At 34.3% G+C, this 26,982-nt stretch overlaps 1 protein-coding gene across 1 annotated transcript in view; it reads left to right on the top strand.

Moving 5' to 3' along the window:
• The window catches only part of PLXDC2 (plexin domain containing 2), a 402,677-nt gene that overhangs the window by 330,924 nt on the left and 44,771 nt on the right, over positions 1-26,982 (top strand). The window contains exons 10-12 of the mRNA XM_049777781.1: positions 9,545-9,605; positions 14,159-14,306; positions 16,362-16,400. Coding sequence (XP_049633738.1) covers positions 9,545-9,605; positions 14,159-14,306; positions 16,362-16,400 — 248 coding nt within the window. The remainder of the gene's footprint in view (positions 1-9,544; positions 9,606-14,158; positions 14,307-16,361; positions 16,401-26,982) is intronic.

Below are 26,982 nucleotides of genomic sequence, written 5' to 3' on the forward strand. Positions count from 1 at the left end.
TTTTACCAGCATTCACAACAGCACTGGTTGTTCTTGTTATTTGTGATGTGTGCCATTCTCTGTGGCATGATATGATACCTCATTGTTGTTTTGATTTACATCTCCTTGATGATTAGTGATGTGGAGGATTTTATCAGATGCCTTTTGGCCATCTGTGTTTCTTCTTTGAGGAAATGATTGTTCATTACTTCTCATTTTTTGATGGGTTAAATGAATTTTCCTTGTTAAGTTCTGTCAGTACTTTGTATATCTTAGATATTATCCCCTTATATTAGATGTATAATTTCTCCCATTTTCTGGGTGGCCTTTGTATTCTAGTTACTGTTTCCCTTGAATTGCAGGAATTTATTATTTTATTTTATTTTATTTTATTTTTTTTGGTTTTTGGGCCACACCCGGTGACGCTCAAGGGTTACTCCTGGCTATGCGCTCAGAAGTCGCTCCTGGCTTGGGGGACCATATGGGACGCCGGGGGATCAAACCGCGGTCCATCCTAGGCTAGCGCAGGCAAGGCAGGCACCTTACCTCTTGCGCCACCGCCCGGCCCCTATTTATTTTATTTTTATTTAAGCACCGTGATTACAAGCATAGCCTAGGATGGATCACGGTTGGATACCCCGGTGTTCCATATGGTCCCCCAAACCAGGAACGATTTCTGAGTGTATAGCCAGGAGTAACCCCTGAGAGTCACTGGATTTGGCAAAAACAAAACAAACAAAAAAAAACAGAATGTATTTATGAGTGAAGTACTCTTGGAACAGCATTAATTTTATTGAGTTTTATCACTATATCCCACCACAGCCTTCAGACCTTGAAGGTTGCTTGTTAAAAACTTGCTGTAAATCTTAAGCATACTCCTTTACATGTTATTTTCCTTTTTGATATTGCTATCTTCAGTATTTTATTACAGTATGTGGTATTCATCATTAAGGCTAGTATATATATATATATATATATATATATATATATATATATTTTGTATCTTTTAGCACCAGCTCTTCAGGTATGCAGGATTTGGTTTGCACGCACTTTTTAGCTCTAGCCATTTCCCTGTCAAGGTATCCTTGACTGTTGATATTTCATGAGGATTTTCTTCTTGGGTCTCTAGAACTCAGTGATTCTTACTTTGTTTCTGTTGAGTTTATCTCAAACTTGTATTTTTGTCTTTTCACATTCATTTTCCATTGTCTGATTGTATGTTTTAAGGCTCTTTTCCAACCTCTTCTGTTGTATGGAGTTGTTAGGCATCTATCTTCCAGCTCACTGATTCTGTCCTCACCCATTGTTATCTGGTGCCGAGGCTTTCCAGTAAAGTTTTTTATTTATCCTATCAAGTTATTTGTTTGACATTTTCTCATTTCTACTTTCATATCCTCATGATTCTTGTTTGTGGCTTGTTCAGTTCTTTCCATGGTTTCTTTGAGTTGTTTGAGCATTCTTTATATTTTCTCTCTATAGGTGGTCATCGCTTTTTTGTGTCTGCAGTGCTACCATCATTCTCTGAGCATGTTGATAATCTCCATTTTTTTTTCTCATTGTGTCCTTTGCAGTATGATTTTTTTCTACATGTTGTGCTGGGGTTTATTAACTAGAGAATGTTCACACTGCCATGGAGTGTGGTCAGGGGAGCTCACCTAGCCACTGGTCATCAGCCCTCTTGCTGGTTCCCTCTAGGTCTCAGGCTAGTCATAGGTTACTGCCACCTCTGTGAGACCGGGGGAATCTTATCACACCACCAATAAGTCCTCCTGCTGGTTCCATTTAGGACAGAGGGTCTGAGGGAGCGGGGCTAACTTCTTTCACTTTGCATTCAAGACTGGAAGATAAAATTAATTAACTAGGAAACAATCAATTAACAAGTTTTCCCGAAGATTCCTTCTTATATTCTAACTTCACTTTGCTTTGTCAAACTGTATAGTACAATGTTGATTATAAATAGTGAAGTACATTTTGTGGTATATTTTTTGAGGAGGAATGTGTCTAACGTTATGTATGGTGTTAGCTGTAGATTATTGAACATATCTTGTATTATTTGTAGATGTAGAAATATCAAAACCTCAAAACCTACAACGAAGCTCAATAGTTAAACTGTAGTGAAATGATAAGTGGACTCTGCATACAATCATGGTTGAGTTAAAAAAATTAACTAAAATTTATTTATTTATATGTTTATTTATCTTCTTGATTGTTGGAAATACCTTTGGTAACAACCAGCACTTGTCCTAAGTATTAGCAAAGTAACCTGGAACAATATTTATTACCATGTAAATATTTTAACAATAATAAACATTATTTTCTAACAATGAAAAAAATATATGCAATGAAGTCTCAGAGACATTCCCATTAAAATGAGACAGAAGGAAAGGTGGCCTGGTCATAAATATTTAGTAAACTTCCTTAATTCTTATTAATGCTCTGAAAAGAACAAATTAGAATTATGACTTGGCAAGTTGAAGCAAAGTTACTTGTTCTTGCATAAAAGTCCCAATTACAAAACTATGACACAGAAATCAATAGATTTCCACATGAGAAATGATCAATTGAAAGTATAGTTATTAGTGGCCAGAGAGATAGTAATGCTGTGAAATTGAAATCCTTTGTCTTGAATCCCTCTGACTTCATTTCAGAGCCTAAGCACTATAGGTAGTCCCCAGAGCAGCCACCACCGTGGCTCACTCCTGAGCACAGAGCCAGGAATATTTCTTGAGCACAGTCTGGCATAATTCAAACTTATCCTCCAAAATGTAATGGTTAAAGTGGATAATAGAAAAACAAATTATTAGAAGATTTAATGATGTGTAAACTCTATGTAAAGTTAGCATCATCTGATGAGAACATTCGGCAAGATTTATCTCTGAGCCATCACTAATAATTATTATTTTTTAGTTTTGTTCTGGGACCACACCCAGCTTAAAGTGTCTGGCGCTCCCTGAGTCCTGGCTCTGCACTCAGAGCTCAGTCCGGGTGTGCTCATGATATCATACGTAATATGATCAAGCCTAGGTCAACTTGTTTTGAGACTACACCTAGCAGTGCTCCTGGCCATACTCAGGGCCTTCTGTGATACCAGGCAACTAACCAGGGTCAGTTGCATACAAGGCCTTAAACGAATGCTATATCATCTTCCCAACTTTTTTTTTCAATATTTTTAAACAAAATTGAACTCCTCGTGCCTTTCATATAATACAGCTGTATGATACAAATCAGTTTTTTCATTCAATTTTGAACTATATTCTAGTTAAATCACAGCTGCTTTATCTTTGCTTTGTTAGTTTCTCATCAAAAACACTCTTTTAAAAGCATCTTCCTTTGATGCTAGTAGATCATTTTTCATACTTCTACAAGAAAATTACTAAATGCCATTTTTTTCCATTTACATAGCACAGTCTAATAGACACGAAAGGCTTTTTGAACCATTGCATCATCCAACACTTGATAGTTTCTCCTGAAGTTTTCAGGATTTTACGCATCTTTACTAATCTAGGAAAAAAAATTAACACAATCTAAGTATGACCCATACCCAGTTTCTGTAAACATACCCTTGCCTTATGTATTTGTGGCTTCTTTTGAGATTCAAGGGCAGACTTTAGTAAGTAGAAAGGAAATTAAGTCTGTAACCTTTGCTATTTACTCTTCTAAAAGACATGTGCTGATTTCTGACCTGGAAACTAAATTTCTAATTGGATCTTAAGATTCTGGGAAGTATTTTTACTATTTTGAAGATGTTTCATCTCTTTCACTGATATCTTCAACTGTGTAATAGAACATGCACTTTGTTTTGAATTGTTCTATATTATTTATATATTTTGACATGGGCTGAATTTCCTGATCAGAATAGATTGCTAATGCAAAATCATTTATATTTCTGAAATCCTTTCTAAAAAACTGAACTAACTTACATATGGAAGTAAATTTTAGTCTTATATTTGATTGGAATAGATGCTGCAAGATAGAATACTGTTCATTTTTTGAGGCTACCCCATTTATGCTGTTCATTTTTATGTGGTTCCTGGAAGCTTTGATAGCACATTCTTTTTTTTTTTGGGGGGGGTCACATGTGGCAGCGCTCAGGGGTTACTTCTGGCTCTATGCTCAGAAATTGCCCATGGCAGGCACGGGGGACCATATGGGATGCCGGGATTTAAACCACCCTCCTTCTGCATGAAAGGCAAACACCTTACCTCCATGCTATCTCTCCAGTCCCGATAGGCACATTCTTTTAAAATTAAAGAAGAATGGGGCCGGAGAGATATGATGGAGGTAAGGCGTTTGCCTTTCATGAAGAACATTAGTGGTTCGAATCCCGGCATCCCAGGTGGTCCCCTGTGCCTGCCAGAGGCGATTTCTGAGCATAGAGAGCCAGGAGTAAGCCCTGAGAGCTGCTGGGTGTGATCCAAAAACCAAAAATAAATAAATAAATAAATAAATAAATAAATAAATAAATAAATAAAATTAAAGAAGAAAACAATTAATTCAGAATATATTTGTCACTTGATTTGGAATTAGATAAGAAAAGTTTGAAAATAAAAACATAATGGCCTCATGTAATTAGGAGCCAAACTGTTGAAATCAATTTTGAGAGATTTTTATGAACCGCATATTTGTCCATAAATATTGAACCATTTTTGAAAGCAACACAGATTTTCTCTTGAGATTCTATGATACTAATTCCCAAATATAATTAAAAAGGAACTTGAGATGTGAAATTTATTTTATGAAATATAAAACACATAATTAATTTCTAAACATTTTTTAAATCCTGTCTGTAAAATACTTAATTTTCAACAATTACCATGCTTGATATGTAAGTTACTACAAAAACACTACTTAGATATTAAAAAATAGCTTCTATTTACTGTTGACCAGATTCCACTCTATTTGTAATTCTTGCATAAGATCCCTTACTTCATTTTTTAGATGAGGAAATAAACTTAGAAAGGAACAAAAACTGACCCAAGATCACCACCTATTTTATGTTACATTAATTTTCTAAGTCAAGCAGTTTGACCATATGCTCCCTTGGGTTTTGAATAATAAATTCAGAAGCAACCAGTTGTAATGGAAATAAGATACTTGCACTTGTTATTGGGAAATTTGGTTGATAACTTGCCTGGGAGATGAAAAATACAGATTTCTTGGAAGAGATAAGGCTTTAGTTGATTTGGATTTACTAGTGAAAAAGGAAGAAATTATTTTTCTAAATCTTTCTGACACCATGTGAAAGAGAACACAGTACTTTGAGAAGGACCCTAAGAAGTCTGAGAACAAACTTTAGATACTGAGTGGGTGATTCAGAGTTCTGCCATAGTAATACATGAACTCAGTGGTTTATAAATTTCTATGTGGTAAGAATCACAGAGTTGCTAATTTATTGTGGAAATTGTTTTCTTTCTTCACCAGAGAATCTTAATTAAATGTTTATCTCAACAGTAATATAAGGCGCTTACAATGTAAGAGGGCTTTCTTGGCCAGAGAGAGAGTATAGATATTAAGACACATGACTGACCCTGGTTTGATTCCAACATGGCAAGGTCTGTGGAGCACTACCAGGTGTGGCCCAAAAACAAAGAGGAGGGAAATTTGGTGTTTTTATTTTGGTTCTGATTTTTCCAACACATATTCATAGCAAATTATTTTATTTATGATTATGTTAAGACACTATTTAGAATACTGGATTATTAAACCAAAGTGAAAGGGCAGTGTTGAGTTCTATTACTTTTTAAGACACTCTAAGTTCAAAAAATGAATAAGCTTTTCAAACCTTTTTTTTTGTTTTGCCATCTCAATCTTTCTCACAAAAGCAATTAATCAGTTGCACTTCAATTAATAAAGAATCAGCCATTTAATACTGAGATTACTTCATTGAATTGCATATTTTCAGTAGAATCTAATTTCACACAGTATTAGTGGGGCATTATTTAGTAAATCAGATTAACTAATATATTTCTTGCATTTTCCTGAGTCAACTGAACAATTTGTAGAGCTTAATTACTTAAAATAAGTTTTTTTTTTTTTTGTGGTTTTTGGGTCACACCCGGCAGTGCTCAGGGGTTATTCCTGGCTCCAGGCTCAGAAATTGCTCCTGGCAGGCACGGGGGACCATATGGGGCGCCGGGATTCGAACCGATGACCTCCTGCATGAAAGGCAAATGCCTTACCTCCATGCTATCTCTCCAGCCCCCTTAAAATAAGTTTTTTTGTTTATCCACAAATTTAATGCTTTCCTCTGTCCAGTTGTAAGTCACCATTTCTCTATAACTTTGTACATATTTGGAGTATAGCAAGTGAAGACTTAACCCCTTAGTAGAAAGTTGAATGTTCCATTAAATTGCTATGATAGAGTGGCTACTAAAATATTTTAGTAGAAATGTTTGATAGAAAATCAATATATCCCCATCTTACAAAAGTAATCCCATCGTATTCTTATAGTCAAGCCAGCTTAAAAGAGGAAAAAAGAACAAGGAACAACCATCATACTTACCTGGGGAAAAACAAAACACCACCAAAAATCTAGAATCTTTTTTGGGTAACCAGAGATGACCTTGACCATGGAGGAAACCTCAGGCCCAGGAAGACAGATTAGACATCGCAATTCACTTCATACATCAGCATGTTCTGCGCAGATGGGAGGCATCAACATGCAGAGCATTAATGGCTCATGTCTGGACAGAATGATAGATATGATCTCTCTTGTTGACAATAGAGTTGTTTTCACATTCCACTTGAATTAAATTATTCTCATTCATACTATGGCACATCATCTCTGGCAAGGACACTAGAAAAAGTAATCAAGTGAACTCACAGCAAAACAGTAAAAAAAAAAGTTGTGGGGGCTAGAGCAATAGTACAGCGAGTAAGGAGTTTGCCTTGCACAAGACTGACCCAGGCTCAGTCACTGGCAGCGCATATGATCCTCAAGCACTGCCAGGAATGATTTGTGAGTGCAGAGCCAGGAGTTAGCTGTAAGCCCCACTGGGTGAGTATCCATAACCTCCCCAAAATAAAATAAATTACAAAGCCACACTGCAATGAAATCTGAGACAATTGTTGAATTATCTTAACTATTTCGAAAATGTATACAGCTTATATAGCCATTATTAATAGGATTGTATCATATGTAAATAAATGTATAGATAAATATTAAAATATAGGGGGTATTTAATACAATTTGTATTGGTAAAGATATTTTGGACTTGTACTTGAAAAGAATTCACATGTCAGGGATATGAGGTATGATCATATACAACACTGACCCTAACTTCTTTTCCTCTTTTTCCTTATCTTTTTTGGAATTGTCTCAAATGCAGAGGTCAAAAAGTTGGTTGTGTTGCAAACAAGTAACAAATAATTTAAGGGTCAAATAATGTAGTTGTGTGACCCTCCCTTTAAAATGTTTGCAACACATTTGGTAAATGAGGTACAGCCTCATAAATTTTATACAAAATAAAAATAGGAAAGTAAGGTGTGGTCACACAGAAGTTAGAAATCTGTATCAAAAACAAGCTCTGGAACAAATTGTTATGTCTTGGGAAATGAATGGATAGACTTCAGCAGAGTTAAATAAAAAGGGGCAGAAAATAATTTCAAAGAAAAAAAAAGAAATAAACCAAATGATATCAGTAAACTAGCAAAACGATACTAACAAATCTAGTGTTTGCTGAATTAGAACTTTAAATATGACCCAGTCAGGTTTAAGGGTTCTCTTAAAGGACACAATTCTCAGTACAGCTATTATACTCAATTTATCATATGTTTGAATTAATATCTACATAATTAAATAAATAAACTAGCAAAGGTGAAAGTAATATCAGGCAAAGTTCAGTTTCCAATTGAGAAGGTACATTGAGCATTTTATTTCCCAACAATTTGTAAAAACAGATTTTGAGGTACTGAGCATTAAATATTAAGAAAGCACATCTATACAATGAAATATACTATATAGCTTATAGGAAAAATAAAGTCATGAAATTTTCTTACACATGGATTGATATGGAGATTATTATACTGAGTGAAATGAGTCAGGAGGAGAGGGATAGATATAAAATAATATCACTCATTTGAGGATATAGAAAAATAAATGAAAGGGGCTGGAGTAGTAGTACAATGGGTAGGGTGTTTGCCTTGCCCACAGCATAACTGGGTTGGAGTCCCAGCATCCCATATGATTCCCCAAGCCTGCCAGGAGTGATTTCTGAGCACAGAGCCAGAAATAATCCTTGAGCACCACGAGGTGTGGCCCAAAAACAAAAAGGAAAATAAAGAAAAAGAACAGATAGTATGATAATAATATCAGGAGACACTAGAAATGAGGACCAGGAGGACCAGCCCATAATAAGAAGCTTGCCGTGAAGAGCAGTGAGTGCAGTTATGGTCATAATAGTTGGAATAATATTTGACAGTAATAGTTGGAACTGATTACTCTGAACAAGAGCTGGGTGGTGAAAAGGGATAAAGTGGCGTACATGGTACCCCTTTATTTACAATAGTGCAAACCACAGTGTCAAAAGGAAAGAGAGAAGTAAAATGCTTGCCCAGTGGCAAGTTGGAGTGGGTAAATGGGAGGAAAATGGGGTATTGATGGCAGGAAAAGTGTACTAGTGAAGGATGGTGTGCATTCTATGACAGAAACTCAATCAGAACAAATTTGTAACCACAATGCTGAAATAAAGTAAAAGAAAAAAGAACATTCACCAAAGTATTAGGGTCTAGTGTGTTTTTTTTTTATGAGTATAGTCAAATAACTAGTTACAACTAAACTAACTTTAGGTTTTAGTCAGCTAACAAGTGTAACAACTAACCTTACCTGTACTCCAGTTTTCCCTAGAGGTCAGACTGGTACAGTGTGAAGCAGAGATCCAAGCAAATGAAAAACAGGTGTCTGCCATTAGTCATAATGTTCACATGAACTATCTTGCATAGTTCAAGACCCAAGATCTACAAATATATGTTTGTTAGACAAGATATTCAAGGATTTGAATATTTATCTCCCAGGATCCAAACAAGAGCAGTTTCTCCTTTGGACTGTGAGGGTTTGAATACCAAAGATCTACTGAGGACAATTGAGAATCTGTGATTGTAGGTCTAGAATGCTAAATGTTTAAGCGTTTTAGATCCAAAGACATACACCCCAACAAGTGCTGATGCATGTGAAAAGAAAAGAAAAAAAGAAAAAAAAGTTATCTATATTCATTTTGTTGGATGAGGGGCAAAAATTAAGGTTAAGAGAACATCTTAGACTAGAGACTGCAAACAATCCTATTGTTGACAAGGTGATGTTCTAATCTATACTGTCTAGCTGGCCTCAGTGGAATAATTGTGTTTATATGTGATCCTAATACCTTGGCTACTTGTGGGGAGAGTCCTTCCTCAGAGCACTTGAAGTGACTCATTCATTACTATTCTAGAACAGTAACATAGAGGTTTATGCTGTTACCATGAAAATTTAAGGATTAATTCATCTGTATCTATTTCATCTCTGCCCTCCCTTCCTGTACCATGCTACTGGTATTTTCTTTCCTGGTCTGCTGCATGCTCTTCTCTGAAGATGTTCCAGTGGATTTGATCGTCATCGGCAGGACTGGGTGGACAGTGGATGCCCCGAAGAGGTATGCTTGTGTTTTATAATGGCAAGATTCCAGGAACTGTGTTGTCATAAACAGTTGCTATGACTTAATGAAAGTGACATTAGATATGTCAGATTTCATTGCACTTTTCATTGTTTAATTTTATACGTGCACATATCTTTCCTAAGACTTCTCAACTTCATGGTTATTTTCATATTTCTTATATATGTTATATATGTTTTCACAATTTTTCTTCACATTCAGCTCTTTGTTCTTTCTAAGTTGGATATAATTGATAGAAATACAGAGTTAGGCTATAATCCTGGAAAACTTCAGAAACTGTTTGCTAGAAAATCCTTCCTTGTGGAAATTCTTTGGAAAGCCACTAGGCAGAGTTCACTTTTGCAATCTCCTTTTTCAATACTCAGTCACTGACCTATGATTGTCATATTGTCTTAACTACTATGGTTTTACAAGAAAATCTAAGAACTACTTCACCTGATGTTTCTTCTTAACAAGTATTTTGACCATTTGATTACATTTATTATTTCATATATACCATAACTAAATTTGTTCAGGAGTATAAATAATCTTGTTAATATTTTAATTGGAAATACTTAAAAGTTGTGACTAATTCTGCATATCTGAAAATGGACATTTTAAAAATCTCTATTACTGATTTCTAATTGAATTTTTGTCAGAGAGATAATTACTTAAAACTGAGTGGAACTTTTTGTAGGTAAGGTGGACTCATCTAACAGTGCACAGGGCTTACTAAAGGCCCTGCACTCATGAATCTGTTCTGTTGGTACTGAAGAAACAATATATGGAGTTTCAGAGATTAAACCCAAGTCAGCCATGTGCAAAGTCAATAGCTTATCATCTATACTATATCTCTGACTCCTGGCTAGAACTTTATAGTGAAAGTACATAAGTAATTTGTACAAATATACATGCTTTGGAACATTGTTTTATATTCATCAGGTATCAAGCTAATAATTGTTTTTTTCTGTCATACTTGCCTCATTCTCATTGTCCCTTTTTCTCATTCTACATTTTTTCAGTTTCTTTGCCTTTTTTATCTCTTTTATGTCATCTTTTTATCTGCACGGTTCTGTATACTAGAGGATAATATTTAGATTTATTTTTCTCTTTTTTTATTCTGTTAAACATACCTGTTGAGCAATATTTTACAAATATTTTTATTCCTAAAATTTAAATGTCACATTATTAAATATGAGTTTTCTTTATAGTCTGTCATTAATTTTTGTTTTACTTTTAATTTATTTAAGCCTTTTCTATATTATGCATTGTTATTCCAATAAGTAAAGATTTTTTGATAAATAAATGTTTATTCATTAATTTTACTATTACATTTTACAATAATTCAAAGCTTTTAAAATTGTTTTGTGGTTGTTGTGTGTTTGGGGAAAAGAATATGATGTTTAGATAAAAGGCTACAGTTGTTTGATTTTTGTTTTATGAAAACATCTAAGAACTAGTGATTCTACCAAAAAAAACCCTCAGTTATGGGAACATGAGAGTCTAGGGGCTGCCATATGTTCTGTTTAACATAAAGATGAGAGCTATATTTATCTGATCCATCTTCTCCTGGTATAAAATTTGATGTTTATGAGGCAAATTGATCTTTTTAAATTCCCTCTCACACTCAAAGCAAACCTTTCTCTTTTACTTTAACTGTATACTACTCTACTCTATACAGCATTCAGCATTTGCTTTGTTTTATTTTCTGGGGGAGAAAATAGAAAGGTACCCTTGGAGAATTTCTTTACTTCTTGTAAATCCTAATAATACTTAAAACACGTTTTGTCTGTAATCTACTTGTGTTTATAACAAACTACAATTTAAAATCTTTAGTCTGCCTTTTCTACCATAAGCTACATAAGTCTAGGAATTTACCTTGAATTTTAGGGTATTTAATAGTATCATTCTTTGAGAATAGAAGCACAAGAGTGGAATAATCTGTCATACCTTCCATTTTAGTCTTACTGAGTTGAACATAGCTGTGACAATTGTGTGTTCCTGTTAAGTCAGATAGATGAATATTTGAGTTCAAAATCCAAGAGAGTATTTAGGGCAAAGGATACAGATTTATGATGATCAAGTTCATTAAAATCACTGGTATGGAGGAGGTGGCTAGTAAGAATGTGTTGGGTCAAGAAATAGCCATATTAACTGTCAACATTTAGGACTTGAAGGAAAATAAAAGTAAGTTGAGGCAGAGTAGTTGGAAGGAGAACAGTAAATGGAATAGTATGTGTGTCGTAGGACCCAGGAATGGAAAAATAGATGGCTGTGTTACACAGTGATGGAAAGCCAAGAGGAAACCTTAGAAGATTTGTTAAATAAGAAGATATTTCCAGACAGTGTCTGAGACATTTCAGTTCATTTTGATTTAGTATAAGCAAGATTGTCATGGTGGAGAAAGGAAGGTGAACATCAGCAAAACCCAGGACTCTTGGGAAATCTGTCTTTGATGGAAAGAGTACCCCAAGAAGCAAAGAAAATACTGAGATTTTACAATCAGCATGGGCATTCTTGAGTATGTTTTAAATGCTGGTGAATACCATGCAGCAGAACATTAGAGGTTGAAAGCACTAGAGAGAAAGGATAGGAAACCGTGAAGCAAGTTCACAGAAACCAGGAAATTGGACTAAATTGAGCCAGTGTTGAGACTGAAAGGGGAGTTGTAAAAGCCCCACTACCACTATTTGTTACCCCCGCCATCCATTATATCCAGAGAAAAGGATAGTAGGACAGTAGGAAGTCTGTAAAATTGCTTATTCATAAAGGAATTCAAAGAATTCTTACTGATAACTTCACAAAAATACAAGGTTAGCCTGTGGAATAGAACCAGGAGTAGAAGCTAAGGTTGCTTTTAAAGTAGAAAAAAAATTGAAATTGATATTGAGGATACCAGGCAGAAGCAGTAGAGATCCCTGTTCAGTGTTTGATCTCTAGCTGCACTTGGCTTTGTCACAAGGAGGAAAAGACAAACTTTCAAAAGAAAGCCAAAAACAACTATAGTCAGTTCTGGACATTTTCTGGAAAGGTGTTTTATATAAGCAAACTAGGGAAGATGCTCAAAAGCATTAAAAATAAATCAAAATATTGGGGAATGAGGAAGAAAACCATTGTGCTCGAGTTCTGTTTCACTCTGAGTGAAAAGGTACATGGAGAGATAGGCACAGTTCTAGCTGTTAATGAAATTCAGTTTGGAATCTGATGATGACTAGAATGGAGGCAAGGAGAAGATTGTGATGTCATACTGACTAAGAAGATTCAGCATTTAGAATTTCAAAAGATTGAATGGGTTCCTTTTCTATAAGAGCTTGATGTGGAGAGCTTCCATATCCAGTTCATGAAAAGGAAGTTTTCACAGGAACCCTTCCTCTATCTGTAATCAGGTTGTACTAGTAGATGCCAATAGAATTGTATAAAATGTGTTTGTCATTTCCCAGTGTTTTCTTTCCTAATGGGGAATGATTCATCTAAGTTCAGAGCATTTAGTTGTCTTCTACTTGAGGTAGACCAGAGGATGAAGAGTCCTTTGAAACAAAGTGAGGTAGGGAGGAACATCAGCTTCCCATGGAAGTTTGAGCGTTGAGATTGTTATTGGTGAAGGTCCAGGAGTCATTTGTTGGACTGGAGAGAGAGCACAGGAGGTAAGGTACTTATCTTGAGTACAGCCAACTCTGATTCAGCCCCCTCACTAAGTATGGTGCTTCAAGTGCTGCCGGGGGATCACTCCTGAACATTGAGCTAAGAACAGCCGCTGAGCACTTCCAGGTATGCTCAAGATTGATTGTAAAGATATAAATACAAATTAGAACATGTGTCTTTTCTTGGTCTATTGCTCTGCATGAGACAAGATAAGCTGAGCACAGCAGTACTCCTTAATTCTTTCCTTGAGTAGCTTTGAATAAGTCAAAAAGAAAAAAAGATGAGAAATATCCTTTAAGCCCATAGTGGATTAATTTTGACACAATATAGTAGTATGTGCAGGTTTGGGGTTAAGATTTTTTGTTTGTTTTGTTTTGCTTTGTATTTTGGTTTTGCTATTGTTTTAGAATTTATTAGTATTTATACTTTTTATAATTGAAACCCAACTATACAAGCTTGTTTGTAATCATGATGCTTAAATAAAAAATATAAAAGAAAAATTTTATTAGTATTAGTTGGGTAGGCAGAAAATGCATTCTTTCCTGGCCTATATAGCATGTATTAAACCCCATATTCTCTTGTAGGAGCTGTTCCCTTTCAGCTTCATATTTATAGCAAAATACTGGTGTAAAATTCAGAGCAAAAGCAATGTGATATGGAAAATTCACAGTCCAAAATGATATAAAGCAAACATCTAAAACAGGGAAAGTTTTTTGTCTTTTTTTTTCTATGTTCTGTGCTTTATCATATATGTAAATTTATCAACAGAATGTTTGTGTAGGGGCATGGGAATAATTTATGCCTCATCATGACTTGAGAATCCTTCTTTACAATTTTTTGATGTAATATTTGGAACATATAACGTTTGGCCTGCTCCTAACTTGTTTTGTTTTGTTTTTGTCTCTCCCTAGTCAAAAGAAAAGATGTGTGAGAACACAGAGCCCCTGGAAAGTTCTCAAGCCTCCACCCCAGTGCAAGTAACAACTACGCAGTTCCGGGTCTTGACAACAACCAGGAGAGATGCCACATCCCAACTGCCCACCAGCCTGCCCACAGAAGGTGCCCTGAAAAGAATTTTGCTTTTTTCTTAATGAAGGGTGAAGTTTATGATTGGGCTGGATGGATTGGAGTGGCCCTCCTGAGCCTGGCTTCTTAAACTGACTCCTGATAAAATATGGCAACAACAAAAGGTTTCTGAGGGCACAGCTATCAAATAGTTGCTCAAAAACTAAAGGTGCACGATCTGAGGTGCTTCTGGTGGTGCTTACTCTACTACTTGGTGTTTTGGGGAGGAGCCAACAGTAGAAGTTGAAGCTCTACAAAGCGCTGTTTCTCAGAATGGGGGTACCCTGTCCCCAGTTGAAACAAACCATGGAAACAAGCAATAGCCTGGGTTGCAATTCCTGCGGTGTTTTTTATATATTAAAGTCAACTTAAAGGGGAGTTACTGAGCAGTCATTTGGTTTGGGGGTTGTTTTGAAGAAAAGAGAGTTATTTTTTCCTGAAATGGGGCCAGCAGCCATGGATGTTTTGGAAACTTTGGTTTAGAGTGAAAGTTAGTCTTTAACAAGGGAAAACACACAGTTATTAAGGATTAAAAATATATGCTATGATTCTTTGTACTGTGCTCTTTGGAAAGACCGAGTTTTTAACCCTGATGCTGGCTACTTCTTCCTTAGAGAAAAAAATGCAAGCTTTCTTTCATACCATTACATTTTGCAGTAACTGATTTTAATATTTTAGTCTCAGGGCAAAAAGGCAAACTGCATGCAAAATTCTAGTTGGTTTTGATTGTTTACAATAGATAATTGTTCTTAGATGCAAATATAACATTTGCCTAAATATAGTCAATAGAATAAGTTATTTTGTAAACTCTAAAGGCACATTGTGTATGTCATGGGATTGTCCTTGAAAAACCTTTATTTGACCAGGGAAGGCATAAATACTAGAAAAATCTAATGTATGAGAACAGTTTATTGTTGAGGAAGGCATATTAGCCAAAATTAGTTAACCTTTTGTTCTGAATGGTTACCACTAGGGAGAAATGTGAAATTAATTCATCAAGAGTCATATTTGAGGAAGAAAATGGTGTTATTTATTGTCCTAAATCTTGCTTTCTACTTAAGAAGAAATTAAATTAGACTTGAGACTTTTACATAGAATTTAAATTGAATTGAATCTTGAAAGTTAACTAGAATGAAGTTTTAATATGAGACATAAGATAATTATTAAATATATTTTATTATTTTTATATCCAATGTTATATTTTAATTTATACTATTTGGAATTGTTCTATGTCCCATAAAAATATTTCTGCAATTTGACTTCTAAAAAAAAAATATATAACCCTGGAAATAAAGTCATATGTTATATATTATATTAACAATATATTCTCAAATATATAGTTACATTAATTATCAAAATTGAGTATTTCACTTTTGAATTAAATTTGTAATTATTAACTTTTTGTTTTAATCTTGGAGTCATCTCTGATGGTGCTCAAGGCTTACTTCTGGCTCTGCAATCAGGGATCACTCATGGTGGTGCTCAGCAGACCAGCATGAGTGTTGTGGATCTAAACCAGGTGTGCCACAAGCAAGATAAATGCCCTACTCACCAAACAGTCTGGCCCTGAAACCTTTATGACTCAAATTAACTTGGAATTATCTTGTTCATGATTTTCAAAGTAAATAAAAGCTTGTAATTGTAGCCTGATTACAGTGTCACAGTTTTTGATCCCTGGCTCTGTCTGGACAGGGATCAAGAGTGGCTTCCAAAGCACTGAGCTGGAAGTAGCCCCAAATAGCTGCCCGGTGTGACCTTAAAACCAAAATAAAAATAAGTGTATGCTAAGTTAAAGTTGTTATTATTATTCCTAATGATCTAAGAATTATTCATTATTCAAAATAAATTTTAGTGCTAAATAATATAAGGTCAGTACTTGCTCTGTTTGGGCTGACTCTAGCTTAATAAAATAGCAAACTATATTCATGTTATAGTCAAGCTATATTCATGTATCTATTAATAATTGAATACATAGATAATTACTAGTCATGAGATTTATGCACCTTTCAAGTTTTCCTGCTAAAATAACTTTTGAATTTTTATTTTCAGATGATACCAAGATAGCACTACATCTAAAAGATAATGGAGGTAGGAACTGAGATTTTTTTTTATCATACATATCTGTAGCTTCTGATCCATTTCATTCATTTAAATAGGAAAAGAGGACTTTCCATTTTCTTTTCCTTAATGCAAAGTGAAACTGCATTTCACTCTATGAATTTCAACGAATTGACTTAAAAGGGAAATGACTTCAATAGTGCATAGAAATTCTAATTCTTTTATTTGTCTTTTTAGCTGCATGTTACCAATGACCAAATCTAAAGTATAAATATATCCACAAATCTTGGAGGGAGTTGTTTATTTAACTGTTTAGGTGTTACCCATATAATTCAGATATCAAATTCAAACTGTGCTTTCACTATTTATTGTCCTTATGCACCAATAATTGGTATAAAACAGTTGCTATACAACACAGAAATTGTGCTAGATCTTTTTATCTACACAAGGAACAGAAATTTGAAATGGAAAAGAAGAGTTAGTGCAATCTTAAAATTTTTTTAGATAATTTAAAAATACTGTATCCAAATGGAACTTGAAAACTTGAAGAAAAAAGTTTTTTATCAAAAGTCTATGAAAGGTTTTACTAATTCTTTTTAATAAACAATTCTTTTCCTATTTAACTATATATTTTTATCATAGCATGCTAGACTCTAGGTCTTTGTAAAAAGATACTTTAATTGTTAATGTGTTTAAATTCAGCTTGAGAAATAGGAGTATCTACTTATTAAGAATTTCTCAGTATGTTAATATAGGCACACTGTACCTTTGATCTAGGCAGTTTTATTTTTGACAAATGGATGATTTTGCAAGTCAAAATCACAATTATTCACTGTAAAGAATATATTTATCTATGACTATAGAGAATGATTCCATAATTTATATTGATTAACAAATGCTTCTAGCTTTTCTTAGGTCACTCTTGATTTAAATTATCATTTATATATAACCCTGAGATTTTTGTTGTTATTGTTTTTGTTTTTGGGTCATACCGGGCATTGCTCAGGAGTTACTCCTGACTATACACTTAGAAATCACTCCTGGCAGGCTCAGGAGACAATATGGCATGCCGGGATTCGAACTACTGACTTTCTGCATGCAAGACAAATGCCTTACCTCCATGCTATCTCTCCAGCCCCAACCCTTAGATTTTTATATAAATTCATTTGAAAGGAAATGTACTTAGCGTCTTTAAGAATATTAGCATACCAGTTGTTCATTCTCTTGTTTCTGTACAACATAGCGTTTTTATTATATTAATTTATTATTTCTTTTGGTATCAATGCAGTAATTATTTGTGACTATTTGTAAAACATACTATATAGAAATAGATTTATATATTAATGCCTAATGGGGTCTTAGCAATCCCCAGTACTGGAGTTCTCAGAATAGATTGTTAGTATCTTACAAACATAGATCCTAATGCTGGGGTTAGCACTAAGTGTAGTTATATAATATGAATGAAGGAAATGAAGAAAAGTAATTTCAGTTGTACTTGCTATCTTTAATTCTATTTTAAAAGATGCTACAGATGTGTTTGTCCTATATTCTCTGTATTCTCTTTTATTGTTACTAAGACTCTGTAACATTAACAGTGAAACAAAGCAAAAAGTCTCCTCTGATCAAATAGATGAGACATACTCTGCATAATATTTCTATCCAAATAATTCAAAGATTAATATGCATTTATTTATTCATTCATTATTCTTGCTTGGTATTTGCTCATTACAAGGACTTTTGTTGGTTTGGGCCATACTGTTTGACTAAGACTTAAACAAATTCCCTGATTTCAGAGAATATGAATTCTCAAGAAACTATTAAAATGTTTATAAAGATTTAGTGCCTTGTATTTCTCAACTATTTATCCATTAAACCTTTTATAATTAGTATCTCATGTGTTTAAAGCTTTATAGAATACAGACACTTTGAGAAATTATTTTTTAAAATATTACCAATCATCCCAAGGAACGTTCTTATTTTTCTTGAGTGCAACTTTTCTTAATGCTGAGAAATCAAGTAAATTTAAGATTTCAACAAATAATTTTTACTTGAATGAAGAAAACTATCCTGTTAGATTGGCAGTATCCTGCTGTGATTTTTAGCCTTTTTGTACCCTTGGATAGGCCCTGGGACATAAGACAGCAGTGAAAATCACTTCATTAGCTTATAGTTCACAACTGGTTTTCCTAAGAATTCCAGAGTATCCCAATAAAACTTTCAATTGGTCTATCTACTGAGCCTCTCTTCATTTCTAGGGTTGTTTCAAAATCACTTTTTCTAACACCAATCAAATGCAGTGAAAGCATACTAACCTGCTCAGTAATAAGTTCCTTTAAAAGAGAACATGAGGAAACATGAGAGGTATAATACAGGGGTAGTAGGCCTTGTATATGGCAAATCCCAGGTTCTTTTCCCCAAACCTCACCAGGAGTAAAGCCTGAATACAATCATGTATGGCCCAGCTCCCACTTCCCCAAATGAAATAAACTTAAGAACAATTAATTGATATTTAAGAGAAATCACATAGTACTAATTTTATAGCTCCTTCATCAGAGTGTCTGCCTTCTCTCCTTTTTATATTATGAAATTTAAAGGTGTAAGAGGAATGCCAGTCTAAATTTAACTACGTTTCTTAATTACATTCAAAACATTTTCGACTTGTCCTCTCCCTATCCCTCCAATTTAACACTTTTGCAAAATAGAGGTATTAATGAAACAGGAAGCATTTATTTAAATCTGCTCTTACATTTGTTGCCAGTGACCTTTGTGTGTGTGTGTGTGTGTGTGTGTGTGTGTGTGCAAGCTAAAACATTTTAATAAATTTCTATGTGTTGTGTCGAAGAAATCACATGCATTTTCATTTCTTGATTTGAGTGCTCTTAAAAGCATTTTAATTTAGAGGTGTGCATCTTTCTTGAAAAGATGGTCGTCGGTAACTAGAAACAAATTATTGTGCTCTTTCATGCATCCTTTAAATATTGTGTTACATTGGCATTGAATCATTCTGGCACTTTTTGATGGGCTAAATCTTTGATTTTCTTAGTGGATTCCACAGCAAGCATGATGACTCACTGTGGAGGAGCTTTTCCTTCATCTTTGATATGAAAGCATAAAGTGCTTCTGAGCAGCTGGACTTCAAAGGCACAGAACAGGGTTTTCATTCACAGGATTCAAACTAAGCTACAATCTGCTAAATCACTCTTGAACCTCCAATTGGGCACTAAGTGTTTTCTCCATTTAGATTTGGTGTAGGTAGAACCCTGAAAGTTGTTTGAAGAAGTGATTTTTTTCACCTGTGGGAGTGAGTGGACATCCTAAACTCTAATTTCAATTTTTTTCAGCAAGTAAACAATATCTAATGACTGCTGTTAGTAGTCATTAGGTTGATCATTGTTTATGGCATTACACAAAATTTAGAAAGCCAATACAAAGGTAATATGTTATTTCCAACTGAAATAACCTGTTTTCTATGTATAATATAAAGTCTAGAGTAATACTTTAATCTTAATAAAATAAAATATCTGTTTCTTATTTATATGAGAAGCAGGGAAAGGAGGAGGAGGAAAAGAGATGAAAAGAAGATGCATTTATTGTTTACTATATTTCAGTAATTATAAATGCTGCATATATTTTCTTCATTTAGCTTGCATAATTTTTGTAAGTTGCTCCTTTTAGCATTTTCACTTAGTAGCTGAGAAAAGGTCCAGAAAAGAGTGGTAGATTAGCTAGTTTGTAGTAGAACTGGGCAATGACTATCTCCAACATGGACTTACATTCAAAGTCTTTGACAACCTCTGATATCACTGCTCATTTGCAGCCAGGTCACTTACAATCACATTTTACATAAAAAGGTTCTTTACTGACATATTTCACATTCTTTTTCTGTAATAACTAATTTCTCAGTAAATATATGACACAAAATATTCATCCTTATGTAACAATTTTGCATTAGTTGTTCTTCTATCCTTTCTATGGAAGTAATCAATATGTTGATTCTTCTTTTTAACTTTGTCGTGTCCCTGGCATGTGATTTCCAATGCATTATGATTTACAGAGTTATTCATAGTTGGGTTTCAGACACATAATATTTCGGGACCAATCTAACCACCAGTAAAACTTCTTCCCTCCACCAATATTCCCAGAGTTCATCCCATACCAACATCCTCTACCCACCAGCCTGCCAGCATAAAAGATCCAATTTTTATTTTGGTTGTTAAAATTTGAATCCTACGTTTTATTATATTATCTTGTGATGATACTGACTGTCATGCCTTCTTATTATGATTAATTTTACCCAACTGAAAGGTGATGTTCTTCAAGATAATGATATTGTAACTGAAGAGATACTGCCATAATTAAGGTATATGCTTTATATGCAGCCAACCCACATGCCTGTACCATACATCATCCTGTATGAATTCCCAGGAGTTCAGAGCCCAGAATAAGACTTTAACATAGCTGACTGTGACCCAAAACAGAGAGAAAAATATAGTACAAATTTATTTATCAAAAAGATGCTCTACTCTATTAAGTGTAGAAATTCACAATTATCTAGAAGATTACTGCACTAAGCTGCAAGTTTGCTTACTATTGGCTGCTGCAAGGCTGACAGGGACTAGTGCTGCTAGGCTCCTGGGCTCTTGGGGCCAGCTGCTGGGTGAGGCTTCATGCCCACCCAGGGATGCCAACTTGTAGTAACCACCTGCCCAGGACTGAAAGAGAGAGGAGAGAAGTAGAAACCAAGTATAATTTTTATTTCTCCTGGAGTCTGAGGCCTGCTGTCAGTGCCTAGTAGTTTCTGAGAGATAGGAAGAGTTAGATGAAAAATCACCAGCCAGAGGTGGCCAGGAGAGGCCTTGATACAAGAAAGAAAGAGAAAGGAATAGATATAAAGCAGGCAGAATTTCTCCAATACTTTATCTCTGGCTCTTTGAGGACATTAGGTACTGCTTTGGTCACGATATTAGGCACCTTTAAAGGTCCAATTATTTCCTTTTATACCCAGCTTGGCAATGGGCATGTCTAAGGAGGCATGTCCAGTTTCAACTGTCATTCAGTGGGGTTATCCAAGGGATATGTCGAAGTCACTGCTATACTCAACGATTAAGTAGTTTTTGAATCATGGTGAAGTTAATTCTAAAATAGAAGTCTATAAAGGGATTTGAAAGAGTTAAGTTACTTTTAAACAAAGTCCTGCGGAATGATGGTCTAAAGGCTAATTCTTTTTGTCTTTACCTCCCCATTTTTTTAACATATCATAAGAATTCTTTCTTATACAAAGCTAAAATGTTAGCATACTTTTCTGGCTTTTTCACTAGAATACTTCTAAAGTTATATTTTTATTATCTAGTCTGTAGTGGCAGATCAAATGTCTGCTATTTCATCTATCATTCAGTTGAATTGTTTTTTGACTTTAATACATAAATCATCAAAGCAGCAGCTCTGTGGCTGTGTTTTTCCCACTGTCTCATGATATTTTTTCATCTACTCTTTGCCTGGATCACAGTCCTATGAGCAAAGAGAAACCGTTATTTCCTCTTGGCTGGCTACTGAATATCTATCACTTTCTACTTCTAATACGGTAAAAAAAATAATTGTAAATTGGGTTGATATTTTTGCTATTTATGATAGCACAATTTGATTTGTATGTATGTTATAAAAATAAGAACTTCTTTTGCTTAACAATGGTACTTAGACTATCCCATAGAATAAGACTTTCTCTCTTAAATTTTTGGCCAATGACATGGTTCTCAACTTTTCCTGCCTATTGGAATCAACTTGTTTTGTTTCTCTAATTTTGTAATTCTTGAAAACAACAGTGCTCAGAACAATCCAGAGATCACTGTTCTTTAAATCCAAAGGACCCCAAATAATTGGAAATGAGTGGACAGATGTAATTCATAAAGATTAAGAAGCTTTGGGATTCAGTGATAGTAATATAGGCATCACCAGTTTACAGATTACACATTGAGTATCTTTGAGTATCAAGATTTTAGGGGCCAGGGTGTTGGTGGTGCAAGCAGTAGGGCATTTGCCTTGCATGCAGTAACCTAGAAAGAAGCGTGATTTGATCCCCCAGCATCCCATATGGTACCCAAAACCAGGAGCGATTTCTCTTTTTTCTGTTAATATCTTTATTTAAACGCCTTGACTACAAACATCAGGAGCAATTTCTTAGCGCAGAGCCAGAAATAACCCCTAAGCACCACCAGGTTTGGCCCCAAAACCAAAAAAAACAAAAAAAAACCAAAAAAACAAAACAAAACAAAACAAAAAACACTTTAGTGATATTTAGTGATATTTTTCTATCATGTTCCCCAAATAAGAATGAAAAAAAAAATTAAATTCACACATTTATCCTTACCTATACCTTACTATCTCACTAAGGAAATACTCTAATTGTGATTATCAAAAATTAATTTATCCACATAGATAGGAAGCTTCTTACCCTGCAAAAGTAAGAGACAAAAATGCCCATGATGCATTCATATCACATGTAAAACTATTATTTAATTTTTGCAAATGTATTTTATTTAGGAAAAAGTTACATAAGAATTTTTTTATTTTAAATCCTATTTGGTCTATAAAAATGATCATTAAATTGTTTGACTAATCACTTTTTTGGTGTTATCCAGAATAGGAGAAAAGAAAAATTCAAGTATATCAAATATCTTCCCATATAAATTGATGTTCAGAGGAAGCCCATGCTACTGACAGACATAAACTAGATGATAAAACCATGCCTTTCAGGAAATACATATATGCTTTCACAATGTAGCTCTAGAAATACTTTTCACTTTTCCTACATTTTCACAATGTAGCTCTAGAAATACTTTTCACTTTTCCTACATTTGCCACATCCTCTCTTTCTCCGAGTAAAACCTCTTATCAGAAAGCTGTACTTGAGAAACAGCCTCCTTTACCATTAAATATTGGATTCTGAGCTCTAGGATATTATGCTGTTACTCTCTATATATAGTACAGTATTCTTGGAATATTAAACAGTGTACATTTGTTAGTTTAAATAAGAACTGTTAATATCATAGTCTATTGTTCTATTTAACTAACAATATATATGCCATTAGAAAATTGACTTTGATGTTGATTTTATTGACTTGATTTATTGAATAATCATTTTTTTCTACTACTCTGCCAGGCCCTCTGGTAGATAATGGAGATATCAGGGCTGGTACATGCCAGAAAAAAACAAGTGGTCTAAGGGATGATGCAAAGAATAAGTCAATAATTAGGTATGCTATGAAAGGTACAAAGAGCTCCCCTCAAAAATACTATTAGAGCAGAAGCAGAAGAAAGAAAAGATATAATTTATAGGAAAATTCTCCAAAAGAGATGATAGTTGACCTATGTACTGAAGTATGAGATGGAATTCAGTGTGGAAAAGGAATAGAAAAATGAACCTTCAGAAGAATTAGCAAAGTCCAGTAGTATGAAATATCCTGATTTATTTGGGTAACTAAAAAGTAGTAGAATTATAGGAGAAGCTATCAGTAGATAGTGATAGGTGATTTAATGATCATTAAGTAAGATATTTGACCCTCAGAGATGTTATACTAACATAGAGAGTTTGAATCTTAAAAGAGCCATTGGACTAATTTAGAAAGACATTTCATGAAGAGTTTTGCTTGTTTAGTATATATGTCATTTTTAAGGAGTCTGAGGAAAACCAATGGAAAGGGATGATATTAAAGCCAGAGAAACTAGTCAGGACATTACATTAATCATCAATGGATTAGATAGTCTCTAAACAAAGAAGTGGTTGGCAGTGGGAATAAAGAACAAATGGCCACGAGAAATATAATTCAGTAGAAACTGCAGAGATATTTGATTGTTATAGGAAAGCAATGAAGATGTGTCTCAGGACAAGAACTAGTTTGTATTGTTTAATAGAATATACAGAAAGAAAAGATTAATGGGGATTGGGGGTAGCAATGAATTTAATTTAAGCATGTTGACTTTGAAATATCTCTGGAACATTTAAATAAATATGTCCAGTGGGCATTTTTCTATGCAAATATGAAATCCACTTGGAAAATACAAATCAAATATGTAAGTAAATTTAGGCATCATCAGCATTTAAATGATATCTCAAATTAGGAGTTAATGAGATCATAAAAGGATAAGAGAGAAAGAAAATAAGAGTACTAAAAGAGAATCATATTTAAGGATTTGTGAAGAAAAGTGCTTTCACTTTTTTACCAACAGCGACAGCAAGAAAACCATAAAAAATTGTTATTACAAAAACTATAAAAGAAAATTTCAAGAAGGAAGTAATTAAAATATCAGTACCTTAGGCTGGTTACATCAAACAAATAAAAAACAAACTGAAAAAAAAAACTTTTAGGTAGGATGTTGACCAAATATTTATTTTACATTGAGAACAGTCAATTCTACAATCCACGTGCAGAAGTTTGAGTAGTTTATGGACAATTAGACAATTGCAGTCATCAAGTAAAGAAAGCTTTACTTTTCAGGAAGCTTATTGCTTTAGGAATGAAGAAAATGAGTTAAAGTTAAGTGAGAGATCTGTAGTCTATGGTGGGTAAGCAGGGATGGAGAACAAGGAGTTGAAGGGAATTGAGATGTTTTCACTGGGGCTTACTAATCTTGGTGCACAAGAAGACAAAAGTGGTTTACAGGGAATAAGATTATAGAAATGAAAATGCCAAAAAAAAAAAAAAGGAAAGAAATTGAGTAGGGGGTTATGAAAAGGTGCTCTCGAGGTAACATAGGGACAAGAATCAGAGATCTTGGAATGTTAGTGGTATAGAAGTGAGCCTTCTGTATACATCAAAATCACCATAGTAAACATGGAATCCAAACTACAATAACTTACCTACTAATATGTCTATTAAGCAGACTGGCTAGAGAATGGGGCAGTGGTAGAGGAATGCTGACAGTGGTAGAAATGGAGTTTTATATAATGCATTGTATGAATGCAACTCAACCATTAACAACTTTGTAAATAATGGTGCCTAAATAAAAAATAAAATATTGGGGGGCGAAGAGATAGCATGGAGGTAAGTCATTTGCCTTGTGTGCAGATGGACGGTAGTTCGAATCCTGACACATCCCATATGGTCTCCCGAGCCTGCCAGGAGCAGGAGTTACTCCTTGAGTAACCCCTGAATGCTGCCAGGTGTGACTCAAAAAACAAAAATTAAATAAAAATACATAAAATATTACTTAGTTAAAAAGGAAGAAGGAATTATAGTATGGGGTATAAGAGTTGAGAGAACCCACAACACACCAGCTGTGCTCAGTGGTTAGCCCTGGCTCAGTAATTATTCCTGACAGTATTCTGGGGACTATAGAGATGCTGAAAATCAAACCCAGATCAGCCTCATGCAAGGCCAATGCCCTATCAGATTAATATTACTACTCCAGCTCCGCACACTCATTTTTAAGGAGAGAGAAGGTACTCCTTCTAGAAATGTTTAAAGGATATTCTGGCATCCTGGTGACTAGCCTCAAGGTTTTATGATTTCAACAACTAAATCTCTTTATGTTGGCTTGAACCACCCATGCATGCTGATATTTAATGTGCTCCAATTTATATAAAAAAGGGAGTAGGAAATGATGGTGGAGAGAAAAGATAGGCGAGGCTATTTTAAAGGGCATAAAGCTTTAAATAGAGTAGTTTAATCCATTAGATGATAAATTTAGTTTAATCTTTCTAATAGTTAGGCTTTCTATGTCTTGCTCTTACATTAAGACTAATTTTCTGTATTCTTATTCAGTAGCTCTCAACTAATACTAGAGTTATAATGTATATTGAGTAGTAAAAAAAAAGGCATTCATTATTTAATATTAATTCATTACATTGCTGTAAGCTACTGTGACCAAAGGTTATTATTCCAGTTGTAGTAGTAGATTAACAACTTGTTGGATAAATGATTTGGCCACTTATTAGCAGTATGCCCAATAACTACAAAATAAAAAATTGCAGAGCAAAATTTAAATGAATGTTTTATGTAAAAATTGATATAAGGGAAACTAGTCTACAGTAATAACAGCATAGTGTTTGCTCATGTTGAGGCAGTATGTAAAATGCTATAATTGGACAGGGAAAGGGAACTTTCTGATTGCTTGTATCAGTAGTGTTGATTTGAGTAATAATTAATAACTATAATCACCAAAATTAGCTTTTTATATGTACAATTAAGGTTTGTATTGTTAAGCATACAGATATTTCTCTCTGTGAAAAAGAAGTATTGATATGATTCTTGTACATTAAATTTAGGTTAAGTATCTTTTTTTATTCTCACAAGTTCTTCCGAGCTTTTTGGAGTTTGTAAAGAATTCATAAATGACTTGTTCATAGCAAACCATCTTCCCTTATTAGTGGGCATCAAATTTAATACTTCTGATTACTTGATTCCCTGCTTTACTTTAGAATATTCTAAGAGCTTTTCCTGGCAGCTGCTAATAAAAGTAAAAATTATCTAATAATAAGTGCTAGGCTGTTCCTATCCACCAGGCACTTTTAGAAGATCTTTGCCTGTTTATCTCCTTTAATCCTATGGCACACTATAAATAAAGCACTAACAATAATCCCATTTCACACATGAAACATCAGAAGTATGGGGATTGA

This window comes from Suncus etruscus, chromosome 7 (assembly GCF_024139225.1).
Source record: "Suncus etruscus isolate mSunEtr1 chromosome 7, mSunEtr1.pri.cur, whole genome shotgun sequence".
Lineage (NCBI taxonomy): Eukaryota > Metazoa > Chordata > Mammalia > Eulipotyphla > Soricidae > Suncus > Suncus etruscus.